The sequence below is a fragment of the Trachurus trachurus genome, assembly GCF_905171665.1.
Source record: "Trachurus trachurus genome assembly, chromosome: 4".
NCBI lineage: Eukaryota > Metazoa > Chordata > Actinopteri > Carangiformes > Carangidae > Trachurus > Trachurus trachurus.
In genome coordinates, this window is record NC_139898.1 from 11,728,463 (window position 1) to 11,752,815 (window position 24,353).

Here is a 24,353-nt window from a genome sequence, read left to right on the forward strand (position 1 = left end):
AATAGCCTTGATTGGATCTGTGTTCCAGCTGCTGGACAGAAGAGACAGGAAAGGCCTATTACATATCTGGACAGTGTCATTGGCTTTAATGTTAGATTTCAGCTGGCAGTATGAGTGGTACTGAGGCTCTGCAATATGCCTCATACACTACCTGAAACCAGTTTATCTGAGTTAACCTTCTTTGTTTGTATTGTGGTTGTTCTTATTTAGTGTTACCCTAGATTGCTTCATAAGTGCATGTATTACTTTCTAATGCAATGCATGTGCATATGTTTTAATCCTCTTACACCTGAACATACCAACCTAATGCCTTTGATAGTCCAAATAACAAAAACTATGGTTTATTCGTCCTAAGGTGTAAAACAACAACAAAAAAGAAACATGTGCTGTCAAACAAGTTGTTGTAAACAAGCTGTAAAAACTGCAGATTTTGGACAGCCTGTAGGCCTATGTATGAATGTATTACTCTAACACTCTTTTTCATTTTTATTGGTTTATATAACCTATGTTTAGTCCTGCATGGTGTACGGTGTCTGAGATTGTGTGAATGGATGTTGTTACTTTTTTGTTCTCTACTCAGCTGCAAACCAAATCTCCTCAGGGCCACAGATAAAATAACCTGAACCTAACAAGAAAACCAGCCTGTCATATTTCCATCTTTGATTTGCTATCTGAAAACTCCCATAATCTCATTGAGTAATTTATTTTTCATTAGAAGCAGAGTCAGCTCCAGCTCCAGTGCACAGTCCATATTAAAAACCAGACGTTTCCTCCTCTTCCTCCCGGAAACAGAGGAGTCATCACACCGGAAAGGGAAACGTCACAAGATGAGGTGGTGTTTTTGAACATTTGGCAGAAATCTGTTCTCCTGCACACTGGTGCTGCTCCGGAGGACTGAAGAAGAAGCTCCCAGCGTGAGGTCTCAGGTGTTTTTTTGGCAGATCTGTGCACGGTAAGTTTGGACCGGAAGTGACCAGGGAGAGATTACCGGGTGACGTTATTAAGCAGTTTACCAAACCGAGCCGAGCCGAGCGGGTCAGTGGCTCAGGTGTCAGTCAGACAGTCGGTCACATCGTCTCGACGAGGATGTTCCGCCGTGTAGCCCGGTGTGTGTGTGTGTCCGCTGTGAGGGGGGTGAGTATGGTCATGGTCGAGGGGGAGGGCGGAGGGGGGTCCTCAGGTGTGGACCGGTCAGGTGAAGCTAACCTAGCTAGCTGTGCTGTTGTTGTTGTTGTAGGGATATTTTTGAGGCTTTTTGCCTTTGCCTTTATTTGATAGGATAGACGAGAGTGACAGGAAATGGGGAGACAGACAGAGAGAGAATGACATGCAGCAAAGGGCCACCCGAGTCGGGATTCGATCCGGAGCCTAGCGCCTGAGCTAAACGTTGCCCCCGTCCTGTTGTTTTTAACCAGGCAGCTGTTTGTAATGTGACAGACTCGGACCTCTGTCTACATTAATGTGATACGTTGTCAGCCATGTTTAACCTCACCCGCTTCTCTAACTCGCTGACGTCAGCTCATGTATCATGTTCGATCCCGCGCCTCTGATCACTCTGATCAGATCCATAGGTGTATATATTATGACATGTATTATGTCTATGGATCTCACCGGCGTCACGTCTCGCGCTGTCAGAGCGCACGGGCGCATTGTGCTGAGGCGTGGTGGTGGTGGTGGTGGACGCGCGTGACCATCCAGGAAATCAGCTGACAGACCTGGGATTCAGGAAAGACCTGGAAAAATGTGATTTTTATTCCTTCAGTTATCGCTGAAACCGTCGGTGCTTCACATAAACTTTGGCTTTTACTCGTCTCATCTGGTGTCTGGACGGTTTTTCATCTTGTTGAGATCAAACACCTGCAGTTGTAATCTTGTCTGGATATGACACTGGCTGTTTTACTTATTGCACTGATGTAGCTTCAACAATCTGAACCCGTGAAAACAAAGGTTTTAAGCTCTCTTTCTTGGAATTGAGAGTACGGTATGTCAGTAATATATTTTAATTTTAAGATAAAATAATGGGGAAATCTGCATATCAAGCCTGTAGGTAGGTAGAGGAATCAGGTAAGAGCACAATTGGAATAAGAATAAAATCTAAAAGGATAAATATGTATTTGTCTAGGGGAAGAGGGAGGCAACAACTGAAGCGACCAGACTGAAGGAGAACAAGGGGACAAATTAAGTTCGACTGCAAAGTCAGAGATTTATTAAATGAACTCTAAACAACAACATCTCTGGTCAGGAACATGCACACACAGCGTTGATGACCCAGCTGCAGGATGGCCCACTGGCACCGGGGCCAACTTTCCAGGCAGTGCCACAGCCATGATTCCACACACAGCTGTGGTTAGGCCTACCAGCCGAGGGAGGAGAGCAGTGCCTTACTAATACTATAGTTTCAGTGCTGGTTCATGTTTGGTTCACTAGCTGACAAAAAAAGAGTATTTCACAGTAACACTAACACTGATTCAGTATTTACACCTAGGTAATGACTTTTTCAGCAGGAGAAGAGTAAAACAAACACAGGCTGTACATATTATATACACAACTTTGAGAAGAACGGGGCCAGAAATGAAATACAACAGAATAGCATATTGCACCAGCTGCAAAAGTGTGTTACTGGTATTATTTTCTTTGCGTGTCTGTGTCTGTACCCAGGACATAGGGGGTTTCGCCTCAGACAGTGTTGTGTGTTGTTAGTTTACAGTGTTATGTGCTTTTTTTATGCTGAGTCTGGTGACTTTGAGGGAAATGAGACTAGGACTATTTCCTTCTCCTTTCCCGTCAGAGTTGACGTCTGTTTTTGTTCTGTGGCTGCAGGCTGACTCTGCATCAGTGAATATTTGATTTTCTCTTTAGAAGAAGCCAAGTCTTAGATTTTCAGAGGTTTACCTTTATCTAACCCTGGTATGTGTTTTCAAGACGCTGTCTGCATGAATCACACTGTGCACACAGTTACACAGTGATGCCTATTCTGCTACAGTGTTTCTCTGTTACAGTTTGTGGACCAGTGAAACATAAATATCTCCTGTTAGAAAATCACTGTATCTGACCATGAAATTCCTGTTACTGCATCTTTAAGTATCCAGGGAAGCTGAGCAGCTCTTCACTGACTCAATCATGCTCTCCTCGTCCTTTTTTAAGGTGATTCTGAGAGGCATGAATGACTTTGCAGTTCTCAACACGGGGCGGAAGATGCCCCTACTTGGACTGGGGACATGGAAGAGTGAGGCAGGAAAGGTAGAGGCTTCACTTTATCTTGTATTTTAATAATAAAATATTTGATAAATTGTCTTCTGTTGTGTAATTTCTTTCTTAATAACAGACAACTTCTCTTTATGTTATGTTCCCATCAGTCCCTCGACCAAATGCAGATATCGAGGGGTTAGAACCAAAAGGGCGTAAGTGACATTTTGGGCGAAAATGAGTTCTATATATCAAAAGAAAGGTCTTGATGAGCTCTATCCAATGATGCCAAAATGACCCATCTGAGATCAAACTGTATTGAATAAAGCAACAAAACCATAAAGACCTAACTCAAAAATGTGAGTAATGTTTGGAGCCAGAAGGGCGTAAGTGCACTTACGCCCTTCTGGCACTGAAAAATACATCTAAATACATGTCGGACCCACATGTTGGTTCAGAGCCAGAAGGGCGTAAGTGTAGTTGTTGCCCTTAAACAGCATTGAAAATGGCAGAGAAAACTGCAGACATGGAACTGTCTGAGGCAGAAAAGATTTTGATGAATATTATGAAACAAACTGATGAATCCTATATTGAAGAAGTTAAAGATGAGGCAGAGTTGTTTTTGAATGTATGCCCTCACAAGAGTGATTACAATAAGACAGAATCATGCCTTGAGAGCCTTACTGGAGTCATCCCTATGTTCCCCGGCTCCTATGTACCTGTTATGTGTGTGACTGGGCAACATAGAACCCTTTCATAGAAAAAGGGTCCTATGTTCCCCGCTTTTCCCCAAAAAGACCAGGGCAACATGCCATTTTTTGTCCCATACCTGCAGTGGAGTTGTGACTTTGCAGATTTTTGCCTATTTTTGAGTGAGAAGTTGAGTTGTGACTTTGAGTGAGAAGTGGAATTGTCCCATTGGTTGGGTTTAGGCAATAAAAACAGGAGTTGGTTAAGTTTGGTACAGTAAAAAGACCAGGTAGAGGCTAGACAGGCCAGATAGATGGATAGAGTCCAGATAAGTAGAGAGAGTCCATCAACCAGCAACAGCGGGGAACATAGGACCCTTTTAAAATAATTAATGAATGAGTTACATGACAATTAATTACTTATTCGAGTGTTAATTATTCAATCAGTTCAATGCATTGTTCAGCAGATACGCCCAATATGTCCTAGAAGACTTGGAAATGTTTGGTGCCAAAAAGGCGTATGTGACGTTTTTGACATATTTTTTTATTTTAAAATGTTTAAGAGCATGTTCATTGTGTTAATATGTCATAAGTTTATTACATAAATACTCATTCATATAAGCATATCTGTGGTTGCAATGTTGTGGTTTAAGGTTAATGAATACAGTTGATTGAAGTCTGGTCAAAATTTTGTTTTGCCTCTCCTGTAAAGTTTGTCAAATGTCACTTACGCCCTTTTGGTTCTAAGCCCTCGATATATACCGGTACATCTAATGTCACAGTCACACATTAGAAAATCAAGAGTTTTACAGTAAAAGTGGATCAAATTTATCTGTGTGATAAAAATCCGTTGCCTGATATTACAGCCCAGCTGTGTGGTGTGGTTATGGCTTTATAACAGAGCTTTACTGTAAGCTGATGTGGTCTGACAGCTCAGCACGTAGTCTCCAACCACTGCAGCTAAAAGTACTAAAATCCCACTGTATGCCAGCATGGTGGTGCAGCTCAGCACCAAATATAAAAAATACACACCACATAAGATGAGGGAGAGACAAAGTGTGTGACTTAGTGAAGTTGAGAAATCAGCAGAGGCAGATAGTTCATGGAGACCAAAATAGAGCTATAAATAAAGTTGATATTGGACCAACTCTTAACAGATGGTCAGACAAATGACTCCTAAATAAAGTTGCCAACAAATTCACCATGCTAACCTTATTTGGGGATTATATTTAGATGTTGCGTGATACACAACTTTGACAGGCACCTAATTTCACTTGATGAGCACATCTGTTGTATGTTTGTGCTTTTGTTTCCACTTATTTCTCCCTGTTTAAACGCTGAATGTGAAAAATCTAATTGGTACTAAATGAACATAATGTTTAGTCCTTAAATCCCAGACTCTTTCAGTTCTGTGTTGAATTTAAACGTTGGTTTTGTTGTTGTTGGTCTGTTTTACTAATTTCACAGGTGAAACAAGCAGTCAATTGGGCCTTGGAGGCTGGTTATCGCCACATTGACTGTGCAGCCATTTATGGCAATGAGGTTGAGATCGGTGAAGCTCTACAGGAGTCTCTTGGCTCTGGGAAGGTAAAACAGCTTCTCCCAATCACATTAGAAGCTCAAAGTTTAAGCAAAAACATTTCCAGATATGTTTCCAGACACTGAGACATGTGGAGCTCAGATCGTTGTCTGTACTTTATTATCTACTCTGATATCCTGAAATTTCAAGACACTTACAATTCCTTCATAGAAAAATTTAGTTCAAACTTTATGTAACATGTCTGCACACCAGTCCCTGAGACGAGAGGACGTGTTCATCACGTCCAAGCTGTGGAACACCCGACATCACCCAGAGGACGTGGAGCCGTCTCTTCTGAAGACCCTGAAGGACCTGAAGCTGGAGTACCTGGACCTCTACCTCATCCACTGGCCCTACGCCTTCCAGTGAGCTTTACCACTCTGTCAAGACAACAAGATAATGATATCGTAGTCAGGAGAAAATATATTTGTGAACCTAAAATAACAAGGTTATTAAGTCACCCCTCCAAGATTATTATTATTGTATGTTATGACACCACATTCATTGGCGCACTATGTGTATAAAGTCAAATTTGTAAATGGACCATGTTTAAAAAAAAATAATGCTTTAAATATGTCTCCATCTTTGTGTCCACCAGACGTGGAGATGATCCTTTCCCCAAAAAGGAGGATGGCGCCTTATTGTATGATGACATAGACTACAAGCTGACCTGGGCTGCCATGGAGAAGCTCGTGGGGAAGGGTCTCGTCCGATCCATCGGCCTGTCCAACTTCAACAGTCGGCAGATAGATGACATCCTGTCTGTGGCCAGCATCAAACCAACTGTCCTACAGGTACAGGATGCCTCTGGCAGAAAAAAAGAGATTTAGGAGGGATTTTAGCCTTACAGTGTTTCAAGTGGTATCTCATTTTGGTTCGACAGGTAGAGAGCCACCCCTACCTGGCCCAGGTGGAGCTCCTGGCCCATTGTCGGGACCGGGGCCTGGTGATGACGGCCTACAGCCCCCTGGGCTCCCCTGATCGAGCCTGGAAACACCCGGACGAGCCCGTGCTGCTGGAGGAGCCTGGGATTGCCAGCCTCGCCGAGAAATACAAGAAGAGCCCAGCGCAGATTATTCTGAGGTGATTTCACTGTTCAGATACCCGCAGGTGTCCTGTGTTACCAGCTGGTTTTGCTCACAGGGCCATTGTGAGGGTATGTGGGTCTCACTCTGAGAGAAACATTTCATTTCCAAAGGTTTTAAAGAGGAACTAAGCAGGATTTTTACCTGTGGCTATGCTACATGTTTACCTTAATTAAAAAGCTCCGAGTAACTGTGATAGTTAACTACATAAATTGTAAAAATATACGCACATCCCTTGCTTGGGGTGCTGGGCTAAGGGGAAAGCAGAAAAGAGAAGAAATAGCCCATCCAACCTCGTTTTGCTCCAGATATTTTACTGACAATGTTTCGGGCTTCTCAGCCCTTCATCAGGTCATCATCATAATGTGTTTCACCCGTGTAGCATATGTAGAAGCCCCCTGGTGACGTCATCAGACGTGGGATCATTCACAAAAAATTTCACACACAAAAAAGCAACATAGTAGCCTGTGTGAAGGCATTGAACAGCATTTGACATTCATACATCATACATTATATCTGAAAAATCCAAAAAAGACATCAGGTTAACTACATGACGTTACGAGTGGGAACGGAGGCTCTCTGCCTTCCACCTGGCGTCCCATGGCTGGAAACCAACCTTGCAACATCAGTGTAGTACCCGGTGTCCCAGCTCTCGTCTCTGTGCACCGCGACACAAATGGGCCCCGTAACCCGTAATCTTTTGTTTATGACAGTTAAGACTACACAGATAGATACATCGTAACATTGTATGTGTTATAAGCATAGACTGTAAAAAGAATGGACGCAGCACCCGTGACGTCACCCATTGGTTTGGGGGAGTCTGTTTTGTGCCTCTACATTTGAACCCCGCCATCTTGGATTTTAGTGGGAGTCTACTTTCCATATTTGGAGAGGTACGGCGGTTTGCCGGCCAAGAACCCGCTCGCTGAACTCGAAGCAACCAATTAACGGCCTGTCTGCGAACCTGTCACTCAACGTAACCACCCCCCCATTTATGAAGCCTAAACAACATTAAAACGGTTGTGGTACAAAAAAATTCACCCGCCCCCCCACCCCACAGTGTTCACGGAGGTGGAAACTATCGGTAGAGACCAAAAAAATTAAAGGCACCAGGCTGTAAATATGTTTTTTTAAGCTGTAAAGTCGGCTATTTTAACATGGGGGTCAATGGAGAGTTGCTCACTTCTGGCACCAGCCCCCAGAGGCCGGACGGGAACTGCAGCTTTTTGAACGCGGAAGTGGTCTTCACTTGTAGAACCCACAACTCCCCCCTTGGTTATAAGCTATCTACCGCTCCATGTATTGATTTTTCGGCGGCTTTATTGTAAACAAATGCACATGACCAGGTGGAGGGTTAGCAAAACAGCGGAAAAGCAACTTGCATAGTTCCTCTTTGACAAAAAGCACTCTAACCTCATGAACAAACATTACACACACTTTATGTAGTTTGTGAACTTCAGCCAAACACACCTGGTTTTGATTCTATGTAGATAAGAAGTTAGTAGTAAAACCATCCTGCTGAACAGAATAAAAACAGAAATATGCTGCAAATTGAATGTAATACACAGTGTCCCTATTACATACTCAATCTCTTCTGTGATGCAGGGAATCAACAAACACTTTTCACCTCTTTTTCCTATATACTCGCTGATATTATCTTAGCAGATTTTATTTCACTCTTTAATACTGCGTCGGTATCAGTCCTAGAAAACCCACCATTAGGCCCTATTGAAAACAATGGTGGAAGCATGCTTTGGTAAACAGAGATTAGAGCATTGTCAGGTGGATTTGACTTGTGACAGTTAAAATATGGTGCAATGTAGGTAAGATTTTAAGATGTTAGGTTTGTTGTGTTTGCAGGTGGCAGACTCAGCGAGGTGTGGTGACGATCCCCAAGAGTGTGACAGAGTCGCGCATCAAGGAAAACATCCAGGTGGAAACCAGTCACAGCCATTCGTTTTCATGTCATCCATCTTTTTGTGGCAGCTCTCCTTTTTGAGAACATGCTGATATATTTTTGTGTTGACAGGTGTTTGACTTCACCCTTGAGCCAGAGGAAATGAAGAGTATCACTGCACTTAACAAAGGCTGGCGCTACATCGTACCAATGATTGAAGTAAGTGGGTTTTATGCTCTGTGTATGTGAATCATAATGTCAGCTGATTATAGTTCACGTCCTGTCTGTTTCAGTTTGACTTTGTATTTGCATGACGTACCGGAGCCGGATAGACTCATTTTTCAAGTGTAGAGGGAAAAGTTTCAGTTTTTGGTTTGGATATTGCAGGTGGAGGGAAAACGTGTTCCCAGGGATGCAGGACATCCTCACTACCCTTTCAACGACCCCTACTGACCACTCACACTACAACCCAAAATCTGTGCCTTCAACAGCTCCGTCAGCATCACGTCACCCACCCACACCACCTCTACATCTCTCTGGATCCTGACAATAGAATTTTTGTCGTTAGATCATGTCGCATCACGTATCATTAGAACAAGTTACTGTTGATGATGAAGACTGCAAAGTCTTGTATGACTGTATACATAGTGTTCGTGTTATTTTTTAAATAAACAGTTTGTTACTTCATTTAGAAAGTGTCTTTATTTGACCAATTGATGAACCGTGTTAGTGAAAAGTATAGACCTGTAGTTAAAAGTAGATGGACTCTTCTAGTCTCATCAATCACTCCAAACCTTTCCTACACATATAGCACTTCTCTACCATACACACACACACTCACCGATGATACATCAAGAGACAGTTTGTGGTCCAGTATGTTGCCCAAGGGCACTTCAAAATGCAGACTGGAGGAGCCAGCAATTCAACTGCAATCTTTGAAATTAGTGGAGATGATTAAATTTTTTTTAAAGGGACAATGAGGAGTTTTGGAAAGCGAAGTGTTTTCACACTACATTTCCCATGAGCCTCCGCGTGCACGGTGAAATTCTTTCACCGGACGTCTTGCCAAGAATGTTTTCATTCATCAAGAATGAAAGTCAGAGGTTCGAAAACGATCAGATCCCGTCGTAGTTCTGACCATAAACGGCGATTCGGCGGCGTTATTCCCATGACCCGCCGGGCAGCGTCCGCGAAACCAAAAGTAGGAAATGCTATATGATATTGATGATTTCGATGATATATTTATCGAAAATGGAGCCATTACCAAGTGTGGGTAATGTAGATTCATCATTCATTCATAGTATAACCAAATACAAACTCCTCGTTGTCCCTTTAATACTATATTCTCCTTGGGGCCAATTTCAACCAATGCATTAAGTTGTTAACACTTGCTTTACATTATTGCACCAGCAAAATGCGAGGCAATCATCACCGTCAAATCACTCAGTAAGTCTACATTCACACGGGCTCATATCACATGATTTACACTGAGAAATTTAAAGAAAATAAATGTATTACATGATTTTCTGGCTTTGGAGGCTCATGGTCTGAGAATGCACTTTACAGAGGAATCAGTTCAATTCTCCATGGTATGAAAATATAATTCAATAATAGAAAAACAGTATTTCATAATGTATAAATAAATACAAACTCTTGAGGAAAGAGGAAATGGCAAATGCGTCTTGCTCTGCACATGAGGGTTCAGTCATCAGCTGTCAGGCAGTTGCCGCCTCATCTCTTGCAACACCTCCTCCAAGGCTTCTTCCACTGTGAGTTTTGGAGATCTGTGCTTACGGATGTACTGTGGAAAGGATGAAGAACATGTGTGTTAACATGTGTCAGCTTTAACAAATCCACTCTTTAGTCTTTTGCATGCCGTCTGCTTAACAGCTTGAATGAAATGCCTGTTTAAGTTCAATGTACTAGTAATGCTTTGACATTAAACAGTAATTTCCTTCGTTGTATTGGCTAAAAAACAGAACTATTCACAACTACATACTAGAATGTAATTGTGCCTAGAGGTAAGCAGAAGAGGACAGAGCACACAGCTCTGTTTCTTGGGTCAAAATAAAGATACTCCTGGTCAAATATGACTCCATTAATATAATGGAGTACTTGATGGTAAATACTTAAGTATTCAAAAGTACATTTATTTTGTCAACAAATGGTTGTTCAGCTCCACATTTACACAACCTAATAACTTTGAAACAAGTTACGACACAAACTGAATGACTGTAGTAGAACCTGTCGGGTAAAAACCTTGCAGGATAAGAGACATTGACTATAAACATGACAGCAAAGTATAATTGAATCAAAAAAGTGAGCCACTGGTGTTTTCATATTTGCTGTGTGTGTTTGTGGGCAGTTTTTGTATTTTATTTTGTGATAAACACAGCAGACATTAAAAAAGAGAGAAGAGAGGATTCTTTATTTCTAAAAGTTCAAACATGGATTAAGGATAAGACTGCAGTGTTCTGGTGAAAAATCTTCTGCCTCATCTTGATCTAACGAAGGAGCATCGTTAGGGACACTGGCTGGTTCAGACTCAGATTGTTAAAATAGCTGCAGCATCACATGACTGACAGTTTGGAAGTTGACTGTTTCTTCTCCCATGCAACAGGAAGATGACACGTGGCTTGACACACTAATGGGCCCTTCACAGAAATGTAGTAGGGACAATATTTGTCTTTCAGCTGTAGTGGTAAGTAAATTAAAGTCCAGATACTCAAGTAATGGTAGTCCACCAGTGTGTGTAAGTATCAGACTTTACCTCCTTGGTGTCCTCCAGTGTGGTGTATCTGTAGTTGGGGGGCTCCAGGCTCTGCACCAGGCTGGAGTGAAGGTGTCGATTGCGTTCAATAAATCGTGTGGTCATGTCGAACTGCTGCTTCAGCATCTCATTCAGTACAAATACAGCTGGATTGAAGCTGCTGAGGGCTGGGCAGACATAACAACAGAGCTTTACTAAGCACCAAGTATCTTCACGTCTCCATTGGGTTAATTTCACATGCTGTGTTATTCCTATGAAGGATCCTACTACTACAGTATCACTACCACCAGACTGATATGACATCATCCATACAACAACAATAGCAGAGGTTACTTTTAGGATTTACTCTTCTTTGTTACATGTGTGCTGTGGTGACACAGTTTAGAGTCTGTGTTGTCTCCAGGCTTCAACTATACAGTTATAAATACTAAGAGACTTGGTTATTGTAAATAATAAATATATCGATGTAAAAAAAAAAAAATATTGGTTTTCTGATATGAGTTACTGTTGAGTCTTGAACAGATGGTGCTAAAGCAACATGATAGATGGAAATGTCTGACTGATGACATTTTCTTTCTTGTTAAACAAAACTCAGACTAGAGAGCTTGTAGAGCAGACCTCAGGTGCAGATTTTTTAAACTATTAAACATTTTCTACTACAAAAAAAAATATGATAAAAGGATAAAGGACTGCTGTGACCAAAAGAGATTAATTGAAAGAGTGTTTTCAGGATTTGTATGTGTTTAATCCTGTTGCGTCTCATTCTGTGTATTTACTGGGTCTTACCTTCCACTGTTTCTGCACTGACAGGGGTGGGATTGATGTAGGCCATGCCCAGTGGAGGTCCATGTGTAGCCATACCTGCAGAGAGGGAGAGTCAGAAATCACAGACAAGCAGAGTTGTTGCATATTTACACCTTGGGTCAAACATCTTCATATTTACATCTAACGTAAAGGCAGACTAACCAGTTGTCCATGTGTTAGTCTGTACTGCTGCTTCTTTTAAAACCTTCCTGGTTGAATCATGCCTGTCTGGCTGGTGACACAAGGTCCGGCTGCTGTGTGATTCTAAGGATCTGGAGTCCCTGCTTCTGCTGAATGATTGTGATGTTGGGCTGCCGTCTGAGGTCCGTGAGGTTGCGTCTGAGAAAGAGCTTGAGTAATCATCTTCTGTCCTCTGACAGGATATGGCGGAGTTCAGAGCTTCTGAGACTTCCTCCACTTCGTCTCCGTCTCCTTGCAAGTGCTCTGAAACCTGACTCGCACTGTAATTTGGCCCTGTCCTGCTCTCACTCTCAAAGTCACTTTGGTAGTCCAGCACATCCTCCTCCTGCTGTTGTTCCTCCTCCTCCTTCACTTCATCACTTGGTCTTGGTGGCTGCTGATGTCTGCGCGAGGCTCCAGGAACAGGGACGCTGTGTTTGACGTCTTTCTGTTAATGCAGAGAAAAGAAAGCAAATCCTCAGAGAATCCAAAAAGAGAAACAGCTCAAACTTACCATAATTAATGTGATTTTTGTTTCAAGCCTTGCATAAGAATAGCTGTAGTTGCTTTCTCCCCATATATAGTAAAGACAGTTTATTCGACTACAACAAGAAGCTTATGTAATGACAGTGCATGGGCTTATAATGTCACCTGCACTGTGCCGTTACTGCTAATATCGGCTATGTAGCAAATTTTACTTTAAAACTTTAAGAAACTTAGTGGAATATCTGACAATTGAGCTGCAAAATGCCGCACTGTAGTTGCCAGCTAGATGCTGACCTCATGTGATGTTTGATGGGAAAGCAGTGTACAGTGGCTTTATATGAGCCTGTTATTAGGCTTCTCCAGTTTGCAGGCAGCAGGTGAATGAACCAGAACCGGTGTCAATCAAAAAAAAGGACTGACGCAGACTAAAGACTTTGGGTAAATATTGAATTCACTGACAAATATCTATGGATTCATCACAATGACCATCAGTATATAACAATATAACAACAATGTATTTTAATGCACCGCTCTGTCATTCCCTACCTCCTTTGTCTGCGTTGCTTCTGTAAATCCTAAGGTAGCGGGGACGAGGTCGTCTAACGTCATCACATTTATCTTGAAGTCTACAATAACACAAGATCACAATAGAATTTTATAACATGACAGTGTAGAACTTGTGATTCCCTGCAAAACAACAAACATACAGATGAATACAGAGATGAATACAGAGGAAAGATGAGTGTACCTTGTTTTTCATCTAGGATGCATAAGATAAGAGTGAAGAAAAAAATGATGAATGAACAGAGGAACTATTCTACTTCAGAACAACAAACTGAGCTTTTTCATAACATAATTAAAACAATAATCTTGTAACACTGATTTGAACTTCCATTGAATATTCTGTATCTAACAGTGATGACACCTGACAAACCTCTCTCACCTTCAGACGAAGCGAAACTCATCTCACTGTGGGGATCTTCAGAGCGAGGCCCTGCGGGAAAGAGCTCCTCCAGAGAGAGCACCTCACTGCGGCCCGACATAGAGGAGAGGGAACGAGGTGGACTGGCTGCCCTGTGAGGAGAATTCAATCTCCTCTGAGGAGATGTGGAGACGCGGGGAGGGGAGGGGGATGGCGAGAGAACAGAGGGGCTGAAGTGGGCCTGAGCCTGGCCAGTGAAACGAAAAGGAGAACCACGGTGAGAGGCGGAGGCAGGGGAGTGAGGTGAGGCTGTGTGGGAGGATGATGGAGGTGGAGGTGTGGGCGCGGCCTTGCTTTTACTCAACACCTGTAAGAGAGGAGAGCATAGCATTGATGCACATATAAATGTACTGTAAACAAATATTCTGTTAAAAATTGAGTTAGTGTCATGTTAGAGACAAATTATAATTGTTTTTCCAAATAAACATCATCTCAATTTTTAATAATCACATTTTTTTTTACCATGTTTTTAACTGTAGCACTTTGAGATTATTTGTGAATGAAAAGCACTTTATAGATGAAATCAGCTATTATTATTATTATTCAAACTGTGTAAAATATGTATTTTTAAAATTTTAATAAGAATCACCAGCACCATGTATATTGTGTATACTTATGTTTGTTTTTGCAGCTGTTATATGATATGTACTGTATATTCCAAGGGTGGGGTGGGGTGGGTGGTGTATTATTTTTATTTTATTCTAGAAAAATGTATCTACCTATGTCCTTGTTCTTTCCAACTCCTATGTATAATACGTTTCATTTTTTTCTTTTTTCAATTGGGAGCTTGGTTTGTAGCTAAAGAATTTCCCCTCGGTGGATCAATGAAGTAATTCTGGTTGTGATTTACAGAAAAAACAATTCATAGCATTCCCACCTAAGAAGTGGTGACTAACTGCAAATAAAGGGAGAGAAGACTAAGCAAAAGACCAGGGTGAAAGTTGATATGTACCTTGTCCACTGTTCTCTTTGAGCAGGGTCTCTCTGGTCTCAACAAGCTGTCATCTGTTGAATCCAAAGAGTCTCCAAGCAGTTTCCTCATGTCCTCCTCATCACTCTCCAGGCTTACACCACTCACTACTCTCAGTGTCTTCCTCTCCAAAGCTGCTGGAGGATCTATACGGCCAGCATCTCTGGACCTGGACGTGATACCAACATCTGGGCCTTTTGGAGACCCAGAGGGAGCGATGTTAGAGCTATCAACAGTCACAGCTGCTTTGTTCTTGAGGAAACGTTTCCCCTTTGGACTCTGGTCACTGCTAGACTGTGATGAGACTGGCAGAGAGGCTGCTTCTGGCTGTGGTGAGCTTCCCCTTCCGGCCTGTTTCAGGGCCTGCTGACGGCTGCGGATACGCATCTCAATTTGATCCAGTCTGCTCTTTGCAGCCGCCTGGGAGCCGAGCCGGGATGACGACACATATCTGTTCAAATGGGGTAAGAGGGATACATACAGAGAAAATATTTCAGCGATAATCAACTGAACAGGAATTGTTTTACTTTGTAAAATGTATTAATTCTTTACACTGCTGTGGTTCTTATGAATTCTGTTTCTCTCCGTACCCTGGTTCAGGATTGTGCTGCGTCTGGCTGCCTCTGACAGGTGACTGGCTGCCGCTGGGCGCAGGTGGTGGAGCCCTCTTCAGGAACCTGCTCCCTCCACCTCCCAGAGAGCTCTGAGGTCTGAGGTCCTGACAGAACAAAACACAACAAGCTCAGACAACATCACGAAAAGCAGATTGTCGAACTGGCCTTACAACACATTTCAATGTGGTGTTCTGAGCATCAGGTGGGCTACAGTCATTTGTTTACCTTTGTAGAGCCCCCCTCTCTTCCTTGGCTCTTTTCAGGAGCAACAGAGCGCACTGTGTCGGCTTCATATTCAGGAGCCGAGCTGACTGAGGACAGGTCGCTCACCTCTGAGAGTACGGTCTGGGTATTTGGAGGAAAAGATCCACCCACAGCACCCTTAGGATGGCAGAAGTGACAATACAAGTTTATATTTTTGTAAATTCCAACTAAATACTTACAAACATACAATCATATTAAATGTGATTCTTTATTGAAAATCAATCTACAACATCTATCTGCTGTACCATTTTACACATTGATGCATCAGTACTGACAGGTTTCATTTGTACTTTTTGTACTTAACTATATTTAGAGATGACACTTGCATTGTTGATGAGGTTTTATTTTGAAAACTGGACCTTAGCTGTTTCATGTGATTTTGTAAGCACCTAAACATTTTCTTAGCGCAACTTCGTGAACACTTCTTCTGGCACCTTTAAATATGTGTGTTACAGTAACATATCTGTCTAAGTCCATTCAACTCGCCCAGGGCCGTTGTATAGGGGAGAAAGGTGATGATAATTCTAGGGGCCCAGCGCCCAGTAGGGCCCACAAAAAAACCCAGTAATCTTAATCTTTCTATGACTGATTTATTCTGCATAAGACCCTGACTAATAATCATAGTAATGCTGCATTAGCATCAAAACAAAGTAGTCTAAATAAAAAATGATAATACATGGTACGTAGTCTAAGAAAAAAAAAACTGGAAAAGTTAGGTGCCCACTTTAGTATTCTTTAAGGGGGCCAGAATTCCTAGCAACGGCCCTGAACAATAGCCCTGAACTGGCCCCAGACCACTCACCGTGTGTCCGTCTTCTCTGCTGCTCCTCTTGGCGGACAGCAGCGCCTGAGCTCGGTCCAGAGCTGAGGTTCGACCGCCTCGTCTCCACATCCTCAGGCCCAGACCCTGGTGCTCTTCTCCCTTCTGCTGTTCAGCTGCCTCTCAGTAACTTACAGCCCACACACTGCACACTGCTGCCGAGCTTTAACCATTGGTTTCACCGGTGGCCAACAGAGTCTGGTGGTAACTTATCGTTTCATCCTGCGGTAACGTTATGATGTCAGGTCGCTAGTGGCTACAGGCGGTGCACACTAAGTCCAGTCATAGTAATTCGGAGACTTTTGTGATCCTCTATAAATATAAAATGATTCACAGTGTAGTCAGCTTCGACCTGCAGCCTGCCTGTTAGCTACATGGATGTGTTATGGTTAGCTACTACAGCCATGGCTACAGCGCGTCCCTTGTTTCCATGGAGGGAACGCCCGCAGCCTTCTTCTTCTGGTTGGTGGTGTGAACCCAGAGTCTATGCGCTTCACCGCCATCTAGTGTCAGGAACATCAGACCGGTAGGGAAAACAAATCCTTTTCTTTTTTTAGCTTAGTAAAAATATAATAATAATATTTAAACCGATTTAAACTGAGGATAAAGTAACTTTCAGCTTCTTTATGCGACTTTTTTGATTCATAGGTCAAAATTGAAAATATTCTGACGTTTGCACCACAGTAGCCTATGTATTATTATAATGATAACAAACCTTTAAAAAAAATAATCTATTTATTTTTGGGAAAAAAGATCGCAAACTTTATCCTATTTATACTATGAAAACTTTATGTTACATACTGGTTCTTCTTTTAAAAATAAAAATCACCAGCAGACCCCATTTAATTATTAATAAATGATAATGAAAATAATGAAAGACACAGATGTACCTATGAATAAGAAAACCCTTAAAACGACCTGTGGGTAAAATGATAAAGTTTTTATTGTAGCTTCACAACAACACAGTCTTAATAAGAGTTACTGGTCCATGTATAAAAGAGCTTTATTTACCTGTTAGAATCACATCAAAGGCAAGAGGGTTTTATTTACATGTAGGGATAAAATGTTTGATTTTGTGGCTTTAAAAAGAATATAGTGATTATATTCATTAATGCTTGTTCTCAGTTTGGGATGAGAGTCACTGAGGAGTCGGAGAACATCAGCGAGGTACGGCCTTCATCTTGAATTGCTCTGGAGCATTGGTGAATCCCAGCACCCCCTCCAAGCTGGGCATTTCACCAGGAGCAGGAGAGAAGGTGAAGCGCTGGAGCAGAGATGCAAAGAAAAGGAACAGCTCCATTCTGGCCAGGTGCTCCCCTAAACACACACGTTTACCTTTTGGGGAAGAAATAGTCCACACATTTGATTTATGGTTGTATTATGAATTATGTTGGCACCAAATTATGTGAGTCAGATAGTGTTATTGTTAGTTATAAAATATAGAGCAAACCTGCTGAAAAGGGCAGAAAGGCATCTCTGCATTGGAACTGGCCCTTTGAATCCAAGAAATGCTCGGGGTTGAAGGTCTCTGGAGCCGCCCACTCATTCTTATCAAACAGCACAGATGCTAGCATTGCCGTAGTAGTTGTGCCCTGGAAAAGGAATGACAAGATGTTTTGGCTATCAGCTGTGTATTAATAATTTGTCTTTTTTTTTTCAGCCAATTGCCCCTCACTTTTGGTATGAAGTATCCTCCCAGTGTAGTGTCTTTGCTGGCCATTTTGGGGAATCCCAGTGGAACAATATTTCCCATCCTCTGGACCTCATGGATGACTGCGTCAGTGTAGGGCATGTTAGGTCTGTCAGTCATGGTGGGTAGGCGAGACTGTCCGATCACTCTGTCTATCTCCTCCTGGACTTTCTCTGAGTTGGGAAGCAGAAGCAGTCAGTAGGCTACAACAGAAACCTCACTGGCCATTATACACTTTAAACAGCCAAAATAAAACACCATCAATGTGGATAAATGGACTAACTCTGGATCTCTGGGTAGTGCATCATGTATACGATCGCCCAGCGTAAAGTGGTGGCGGATGTTTCTGTCCCAGCCTCAATCAGGTCAAGGGTGCAAACAAGCAGAGTTTCGAGGTTGAAGCCAGCATGTGGATCATCTTTTTTCTAGCAGTGTGTTAACAGGAGAAAAAAAAACATTTATTATTATCTCCTGGCATTATAGTGGGGCTGTGCTTAGAGGTTCTTTGTACTTTAGTATTTATAGATGGAGCATGGTATCTTACAGCAATTATTTACTGTGTTGTGGACTTTGTGTCACACAAATTTAACCATTTACTTTATCAGTTAAAAATTAAGTGTGTATTCACACCTGTATCTTTCAACATGGTTCACTGAAACTACAGTACTTAATGTGCACATGTTTTACCTTCTCCATCTCTGCCAGGTACACATCGATAAAATCACGGGGGTCATCGGGGTTCCACTCTTCCTGATGTTTCTGTATTTCCTCCCGCAGAAAATTTGTGATTTGGCTGTAGTTGGCGAGGAAAGTTTGGTGAGGTCCTGGCAGGTACTTCATCAAGCCAGGGAAGGCATCATACAGCTGTGTGATTGGGATAAATCCTCAACTCAGTTATAGATCAGCAGTACATGTTGTTTTGTCATCACATGATAATAATCCAACAGGATTTACCTGCGTTTGGGGCAAGCCAGCAAGCATAACAGCCTCATTGTCCAACTGCAGCACCTTGCGAAAGCTTTGATCGCTGTATTCGAAGCGATGTCCAAAGACCACAGAGGAGATGACATTACTCAGTGCATTATTTATGGTGTAATGAGGGTTGAATGGTCTTCCTGGGAATATAGTAAAAACTTAAAATTACATACGAATTATGACTTGAAACCAAGCAAGGCAAGTCACATGAGGTAACTACTTGCCTTGTTCCTCTTGGAAAGCCTCACAAAGAAAGTTGCTCTCCACTTCAATATATTTTTCCAGTGACTTCTGGCCCTCTCCAAAGTAACGCAGGTGAATGTTGGCAAACTTCCTCTGTTTCTTCCACAGGTAACCATTGCTCAAAGCTATGCCTGTGAAAATGTGATATCAAATTATACCAAGGCAAACTGGCTCTGCATGATGAATTGAAACAGTTGTTGTTATCACTCTGTAATCTTTGCTGAGCTGACTTTGGAGCATCCATGTTAGACAGAGGGATGAGTTATAGACACCAACACATCAAAGCTACGCATATTCTGCATTGACAGTATAATTTATCACGTGTGATTTTGGTTGTCTAAAGCATAACCATTGTATTTATGGGAAAAAATATTTATTCTACAATTTTTTTTAACCTACCAAGTCCTTTGAAGACGGCATGGAAGAGGGGAACAATAGGCCGGTCAACAAAGCTATCCAGCTGATTGACGAGAGCCTCTTTGACCATCTTGTATCCTGAAATAAACACGATCCTCTCGCTGCCTTTCCTCAAGCTAAACACAGGGCCATACTCCTGAGCAAGCTGTATTTAAAAAACGAAATGCTTTACAACAAAAGAAATGTTTGGCCAAGACATGAAAAATCTTTCGGTATGTGAATGATACAGACTATAGAATGAATAATGCCTGATGGCAGCAGGGAGAAGAGTGAGTTTCCAGGGTAGTTGGGCTGTCTGAGGATCTTTTAAGCCCTTAACCTGCATCGCTTGTAATACAGTAGGTGACTTACAGGTCGGGGACTGTTCTGATAGCTTGCTCGGCTGAACAGACTACCTAACATTGAAATAATACCTCACTGTTACCATTGCTAAAAAAATGTTGGACTTCCTATACTGTCCTATGTAGTTTGTAAATGCTTGCTATAGGTTTTAATGTTTAAAATGATCCTTTCTGACATACTAAATGAAGCAAGTAAGCTAATGACCTGTCAGTGATTATTTGGGATGTTTTTTTGTTTTGTTTTGTTTTAGTTCTATTGAATTTTGTGTTATCATGTTGACAACACTATACCCTCTTTGAACCCCCTGCACCATGGATAGCCTATACTGTAAAAAAAAAAACTTTCTGTGAAAAAACTCAGATGCAAATTATTTATATACATTGTTACTGTTCACCTCACCGTCTCCATTGTTTTGAAGTCAACTCCTGTGAAGATATTTCCAAGAAAGGGCACAGCCCAGGGTCCAGGTGGGAAGCTGGAAGGCCTCCAGTTTCTAACCACATCATTCAAAAGCAACAACACAAAACCAAACAAGAGCCAACCAGTAAAGTCCATACAATCAAAAATAGCTTGAAAAAACATGATGAAGTTGAAACAAAAAGCACCTCTGACTGATCCTGCAGACACGTTATCCAAGTGAGGACTGGAAAACAACAACGGGCCCTGCAAAGGAATGTCCTGTTATGTAACACTGGGGGCCTCATGGGACCTATGAGGTCAAAAACAAGGCTGGAGCTTGAACTTTTCCCCTGTATTTCTAACTGTGGCATCAAAAATTTAAATTCAGTCAATAAATCAAGTAAGATAACAATGTAAAGTCCCATTCAAATACACATTAATCTTCCAGCATGAGTAGCTGTCAAATGTGTGTATTTAATAGCTGTTTCACAATATCAAAATACACACATAGCTGCCATACATTAGACCCAGTATCAAAGGGTGCAGCAATAAAACAGTAAAGTACTTTGAACCATAGCTTGCTTGTGATATCTCAGAGTCATTACATATACCACCAAGTAGTACTGCAGCTGACCGACAGAAGACCAACTTTTTTATTATTACCAAAACCAAAGAATGGCCACGCCTAAGTAAATGGAGTAGACTAATCTTCTCTGAAAACCTATAGTCCACTCATAAACCTGTCTGAACTCAGTGGTGCAGGACACTGCTAGAAAGATATATCAAGCTGTACATACATACATATGCCAGTGAATTCTTGGTCAACAAGTCGTGCAATGACTTGGAATGTTGGTGTTATCTAACCCCTTTGGCCCAGTATCAAAATCTAATGGCACAATTCCTGATCTTTATGTAACACAAGCGACATTTGACCGTTTGAACTGGACCAAACTGTGTTGGAGTTTTTTGAAGGATAAGTCCATATCCATATACATCAGCTTGCACATTAAGGATTTTTTCTAATTTCCAGAGCCTGTTTACGTTAATCTCTAGCACCTGTGGAATGTAGTTTTTCACTTTTGGGATTTTTCATTCAGGCTAAAATGTAATTATTAATTTACTTCATTTTTAAATATAAAATATAATAATAAATTAAAATTGCATCAAATTGTATTTGTTCATTCATTTCCAAAGCAGATTATGACTTTTCCAATAATGTGATCCTCCATCAAGCAGTGAGCAGTGGGCAATGACTTGGTTCTGAGGATGTGTTGGTGTTTGAGAGACAAACCATACCTCTGTGAACTGCAGGTGAAGTCTGGAGGGATCAATACGATGGACGTCACCAATCAAAGGCAGAGGCCACGGTCCAGGAGGGAAGTTCGGCGGAGCTCGGTTCTTCAGGACATGAGCCAGCAGCAGGAAAACACACAGAAATATCACAAGCAGTCGAGCAGTCGACCCACTCCAGGCCGAGGATGCTGTATATCGTCTCCATCTTATGTATCTTTCTAGCAGTGTCCTGCACAACTGAGTTCAGACAGGTTTATGAGTGGACTAGAGGTTTTCAGAGGATTTGTCTACTCCATTTACTTAGGCGTGGCCATTCTTTGGTTTTGGTAATAATAAAAAAGTTGGTCTTCTGTCTGTCAGCCGAAGCCCTGGTCGAAAAAGGAGAAGAGAGAGAGAAATTCTGTGAAAAGGTATTTGCCCCCTTCGGAAATTCTTAGTGTGTCGCACATTTGTCACACTTAAATATTTAAAATAATGAAGGTGGCAAATACCTTTTCACAGCATTGTACATTCAGACTTCATAACACGTAGTTTTATGCTGTTTTGTGTTTCCGTAAGGTCTTGTGGTATCCAGTGGTAACCCATGGAAGCAGCAGAGGAGATTTGCTCTTCATACCCTCAGAAACTTTGGTTTTGGCAAGAAGACCTTGGAGCCATCCATCCAGCAGGAGTGCAGATATCTCAATGAAACTTTTGAAGATCATCAAGGCAAATTATATTTATTTTTAACAATATGTGTTCATGTGAGCCAAAGTGAGTTGTTATGTCTGTAATGTCTTTCTGTTTGTAATTTCTTGTCTTTATTTTACAGGAAAGACCTTTGATGTCCAGCCACTGATACACAATGCTGTGTCCAACGTTATCTGCTGCCTGGTGTTTGGGAAGCGATTTGAATACACTATCAAGAATCACAAGACTATTCTTCTTCTTGCAAATGTAGACTGGAGCCTGACTGTGTTAAGCTTTGAAAAAAAAGGGCTATAAAATCTTTAAATCAATTCTAAAATACAGGTAGCGAGTGAAGGGCTGCAGGGGTCACTTTACTTGCTTCCTGACAAAAGCCTGGCAGCAGTGTTTACTGATGTTGAAAGAAAGAGCATCACACTGTGCTCTGTCCAGATCCATCCAACCTTGCATTTCCACAGCACGTACTGCACACAAAAAGCACAAATTGTCTTGACATTGGCAAAGGGTAAGATCCACACTGAACCTTGTTTTTGACGTTTGGTCATACCTGTAAACACACACCTACACACAATGTAAACAGGAAGCAGATTGCAGATCACTGTTAACCGGAAAGTTCTTTCTAAGTAAACAGTTTTAGTAAATACCACATTAAAAAATGTGTTTTGTTGCATTATTTAAACAGTATGAGTTTATAATGAGTGTTTGGGACAGTCATTGGTTGTAGCCTACTCATTTTTGTAAGTTTAACAAAAGTTTTACCTCTGGCCACAGTGCTACCCTGTTGTGATTGGCTCAAAACTAAATTCAAGTCTGTGCTTGTCATTGGAGGATACAGAGTAAGTTGTGCAATTTTCTTATTTTCACAAAGCAATTTAAAGTCTTTGCACTTTGCATGCTCCTTGGACAGCACATTTTCTGCCTTCATTTTTCTGTTTTTCACAAGTTTTGACCATTTTAAAGGACATTTGCCTGCAGTAAAGAGGATACCAATTTCGCCTGAATGAGGTGAGTTGTTTTCTCTATTCAAGTAGGCCTACTACTAATTCAAGTTTGAAATGTTTACATCTGAATGTATGTAAATTTGAGGTTGACTTAGTGAGCATTTGACAAATGCAGTCCTGTGTTTTTAGAATAGCTCTTGTGTCTTCTCTACATTCAACATTGCAAGTGTAAAATTCAATGTTGTCAATGTCCACTTTTAACATTAGCCTCATTATTGCCCTACTATTTTTTGTTTAAAGCCAAAGTAAAATACCATGGAGGACTGCCCTGCTATCTGCAGAGAGCACAGCTTTTTAAACATTAGGTGCTAAAACATGGAACTTATCCTGTTTTCTCTTGTGATGATATTGATGGTTAGTTCTTCTTTGGTTTGGTGAATAACACTAACATGGAATCTACACTACATACAGACATACAAAATGACATTTACACAACTAAAATAAAACCACAGTGAATTATCAAAATGATATATTAAAGAAATTCTTCGTAACCTGAATGTCCTCTTTTTGTCTTGTTCTTCCCACTATATAGAGTCTTAATAAGGGAGACTCTGTGGACATTCCAGTGGGAATCCTAAGGACAATGGAGCTGCAAACCCAGCATCACCACAACTAAACCTCTCAAGAGTCATCATCCTAGACGGCAGCCTTGTAATGGAAGCCGTTACATCACCAACCTACCTCAGCAATGTGCCTCTGGTGTTGAATTTTACTGCAATTATTCTACAGGGGACACATTTTTTGAAAGTTGCACTGCTATTTTGGTTTTGCATGTTGTATTTCACTGTTAATACATATTTGTTGCTTTATTGTGTGTAAAATGAAATAAAATAAATAAAATGTACTGCATTATATAGGATTTGATTCATAATATTAAGTTCTAAATATTGTACTTTTAAGTGACTCCACAATTTCTTTCAATTGTTGATTACTTAAATCATTTAAGTTTATGTAACTTAACATTTTAAATTCTGATCATT

The 24,353-nt window shown here is 41.3% G+C and overlaps 3 protein-coding genes across 5 annotated transcripts; 1 reads left to right on the forward strand and 2 right to left on the reverse strand.

Annotated features, from left to right (window-relative positions):
* The first annotated feature begins 809 nt into the window (after window positions 1–809).
* akr1a1b (aldo-keto reductase family 1, member A1b (aldehyde reductase)) lies at window positions 810–9,123 on the forward strand. 2 transcript variants are annotated; one of them, XM_083969819.1, is made up of 9 exons: window positions 810–952; window positions 3,145–3,240; window positions 5,343–5,462; window positions 5,668–5,819; window positions 6,053–6,248; window positions 6,338–6,537; window positions 8,400–8,472; window positions 8,569–8,655; window positions 8,824–9,123. In XM_083969819.1, exons 2-9 carry the CDS (start codon window positions 3,160–3,162, stop codon window positions 8,887–8,889), a joined length of 975 nt encoding a protein of 324 aa, XP_083825945.1. In that variant the 5' UTR covers window positions 810–952; window positions 3,145–3,159; the 3' UTR covers window positions 8,890–9,123. The 2 variants fall into 2 exon arrangements, with proteins under 2 accessions (XP_083825945.1, XP_083825944.1); XM_083969818.1 differs by lacking the exon at window positions 810–952 and adding an exon at window positions 972–1,134.
* A 711-nt stretch (window positions 9,124–9,834) lies between these two features.
* On the reverse strand, window positions 9,835–16,675 carry cUnh19orf44 (chromosome Un C19orf44 homolog). Its single transcript, XM_083970826.1, has 10 exons — window positions 16,309–16,675; window positions 15,468–15,623; window positions 15,219–15,346; window positions 14,611–15,079; window positions 13,620–13,965; window positions 13,223–13,302; window positions 12,173–12,638; window positions 11,993–12,067; window positions 11,207–11,373; window positions 9,835–10,237 (listed from the first exon to the last, which is right to left on the reverse strand). The coding sequence occupies exons 1-10, from the start codon at window positions 16,396–16,398 to the stop codon at window positions 10,145–10,147; spliced, it is 2,070 nt and encodes a 689-aa protein (XP_083826952.1). The 5' UTR covers window positions 16,399–16,675; the 3' UTR covers window positions 9,835–10,144.
* A 576-nt stretch (window positions 16,676–17,251) lies between these two features.
* On the reverse strand, window positions 17,252–21,140 carry LOC310984340 (cytochrome P450 2J2-like). Of its 2 annotated transcripts, none has more exons than XM_083969525.1 (9): window positions 20,393–21,140; window positions 19,634–19,796; window positions 19,216–19,365; window positions 18,971–19,131; window positions 18,704–18,880; window positions 18,300–18,441; window positions 18,002–18,189; window positions 17,777–17,918; window positions 17,252–17,661 (listed from the first exon to the last, which is right to left on the reverse strand). In XM_083969525.1, exons 1-9 carry the CDS (start codon window positions 20,573–20,575, stop codon window positions 17,486–17,488), a joined length of 1,482 nt encoding a protein of 493 aa, XP_083825651.1. In that variant the 5' UTR covers window positions 20,576–21,140; the 3' UTR covers window positions 17,252–17,485. The 2 variants fall into 2 exon arrangements, with proteins under 2 accessions (XP_083825651.1, XP_083825650.1); XM_083969524.1 differs by having other exon boundaries at window positions 18,971–19,127; window positions 19,212–19,365; window positions 20,393–21,126.
* Between the last annotated feature and the right edge of the window lie 3,213 nt (window positions 21,141–24,353).

What these genes read in the sequence shown, in the direction of transcription:
- akr1a1b (XM_083969818.1), top strand. Translation starts at nt 1,087, where the DNA reads ATGTTCCGCCGTGTAGCCCGGTGTGTGTGTGTGTCCGCTGTGAGGGGG. An exon ending in TCAAACCAACTGTCCTACAG is followed by an intron (nt 6,249 to 6,337) that starts GTACAGGATGCC and finishes TTGGTTCGACAG; the next exon opens with GTAGAGAGCCACCCCTACCT. An exon ending in GCATCAAGGAAAACATCCAG is followed by an intron (nt 8,473 to 8,568) that starts GTGGAAACCAGT and finishes TTGTGTTGACAG; the next exon opens with GTGTTTGACTTCACCCTTGA.
- cUnh19orf44 (XM_083970826.1), bottom strand. Translation starts at nt 16,398, where the DNA reads ATGTGGAGACGAGGCGGTCGAACCTCAGCTCTGGACCGAGCTCAGGCG. An exon ending in CAAAGAGAACAGTGGACAAG is followed by an intron (nt 13,966 to 14,610) that starts GTACATATCAAC and finishes CCTCTCTTACAG; the next exon opens with GTGTTGAGTAAAAGCAAGGC. An exon ending in CACTGGAGGACACCAAGGAG is followed by an intron (nt 10,238 to 11,206) that starts GTAAAGTCTGAT and finishes TCCTTTCCACAG; the next exon opens with TACATCCGTAAGCACAGATC.
- LOC310984340 (XM_083969525.1), bottom strand. Translation starts at nt 20,575, where the DNA reads ATGTTTTTTCAAGCTATTTTTGATTGTATGGACTTTACTGGTTGGCTC. An exon ending in GGCTTTCCAAGAGGAACAAG is followed by an intron (nt 19,132 to 19,215) that starts GCAAGTAGTTAC and finishes CTATATTCCCAG; the next exon opens with GAAGACCATTCAACCCTCAT. An exon ending in CTGGCTTGCCCCAAACGCAG is followed by an intron (nt 18,881 to 18,970) that starts GTAAATCCTGTT and finishes CCAATCACACAG; the next exon opens with CTGTATGATGCCTTCCCTGG.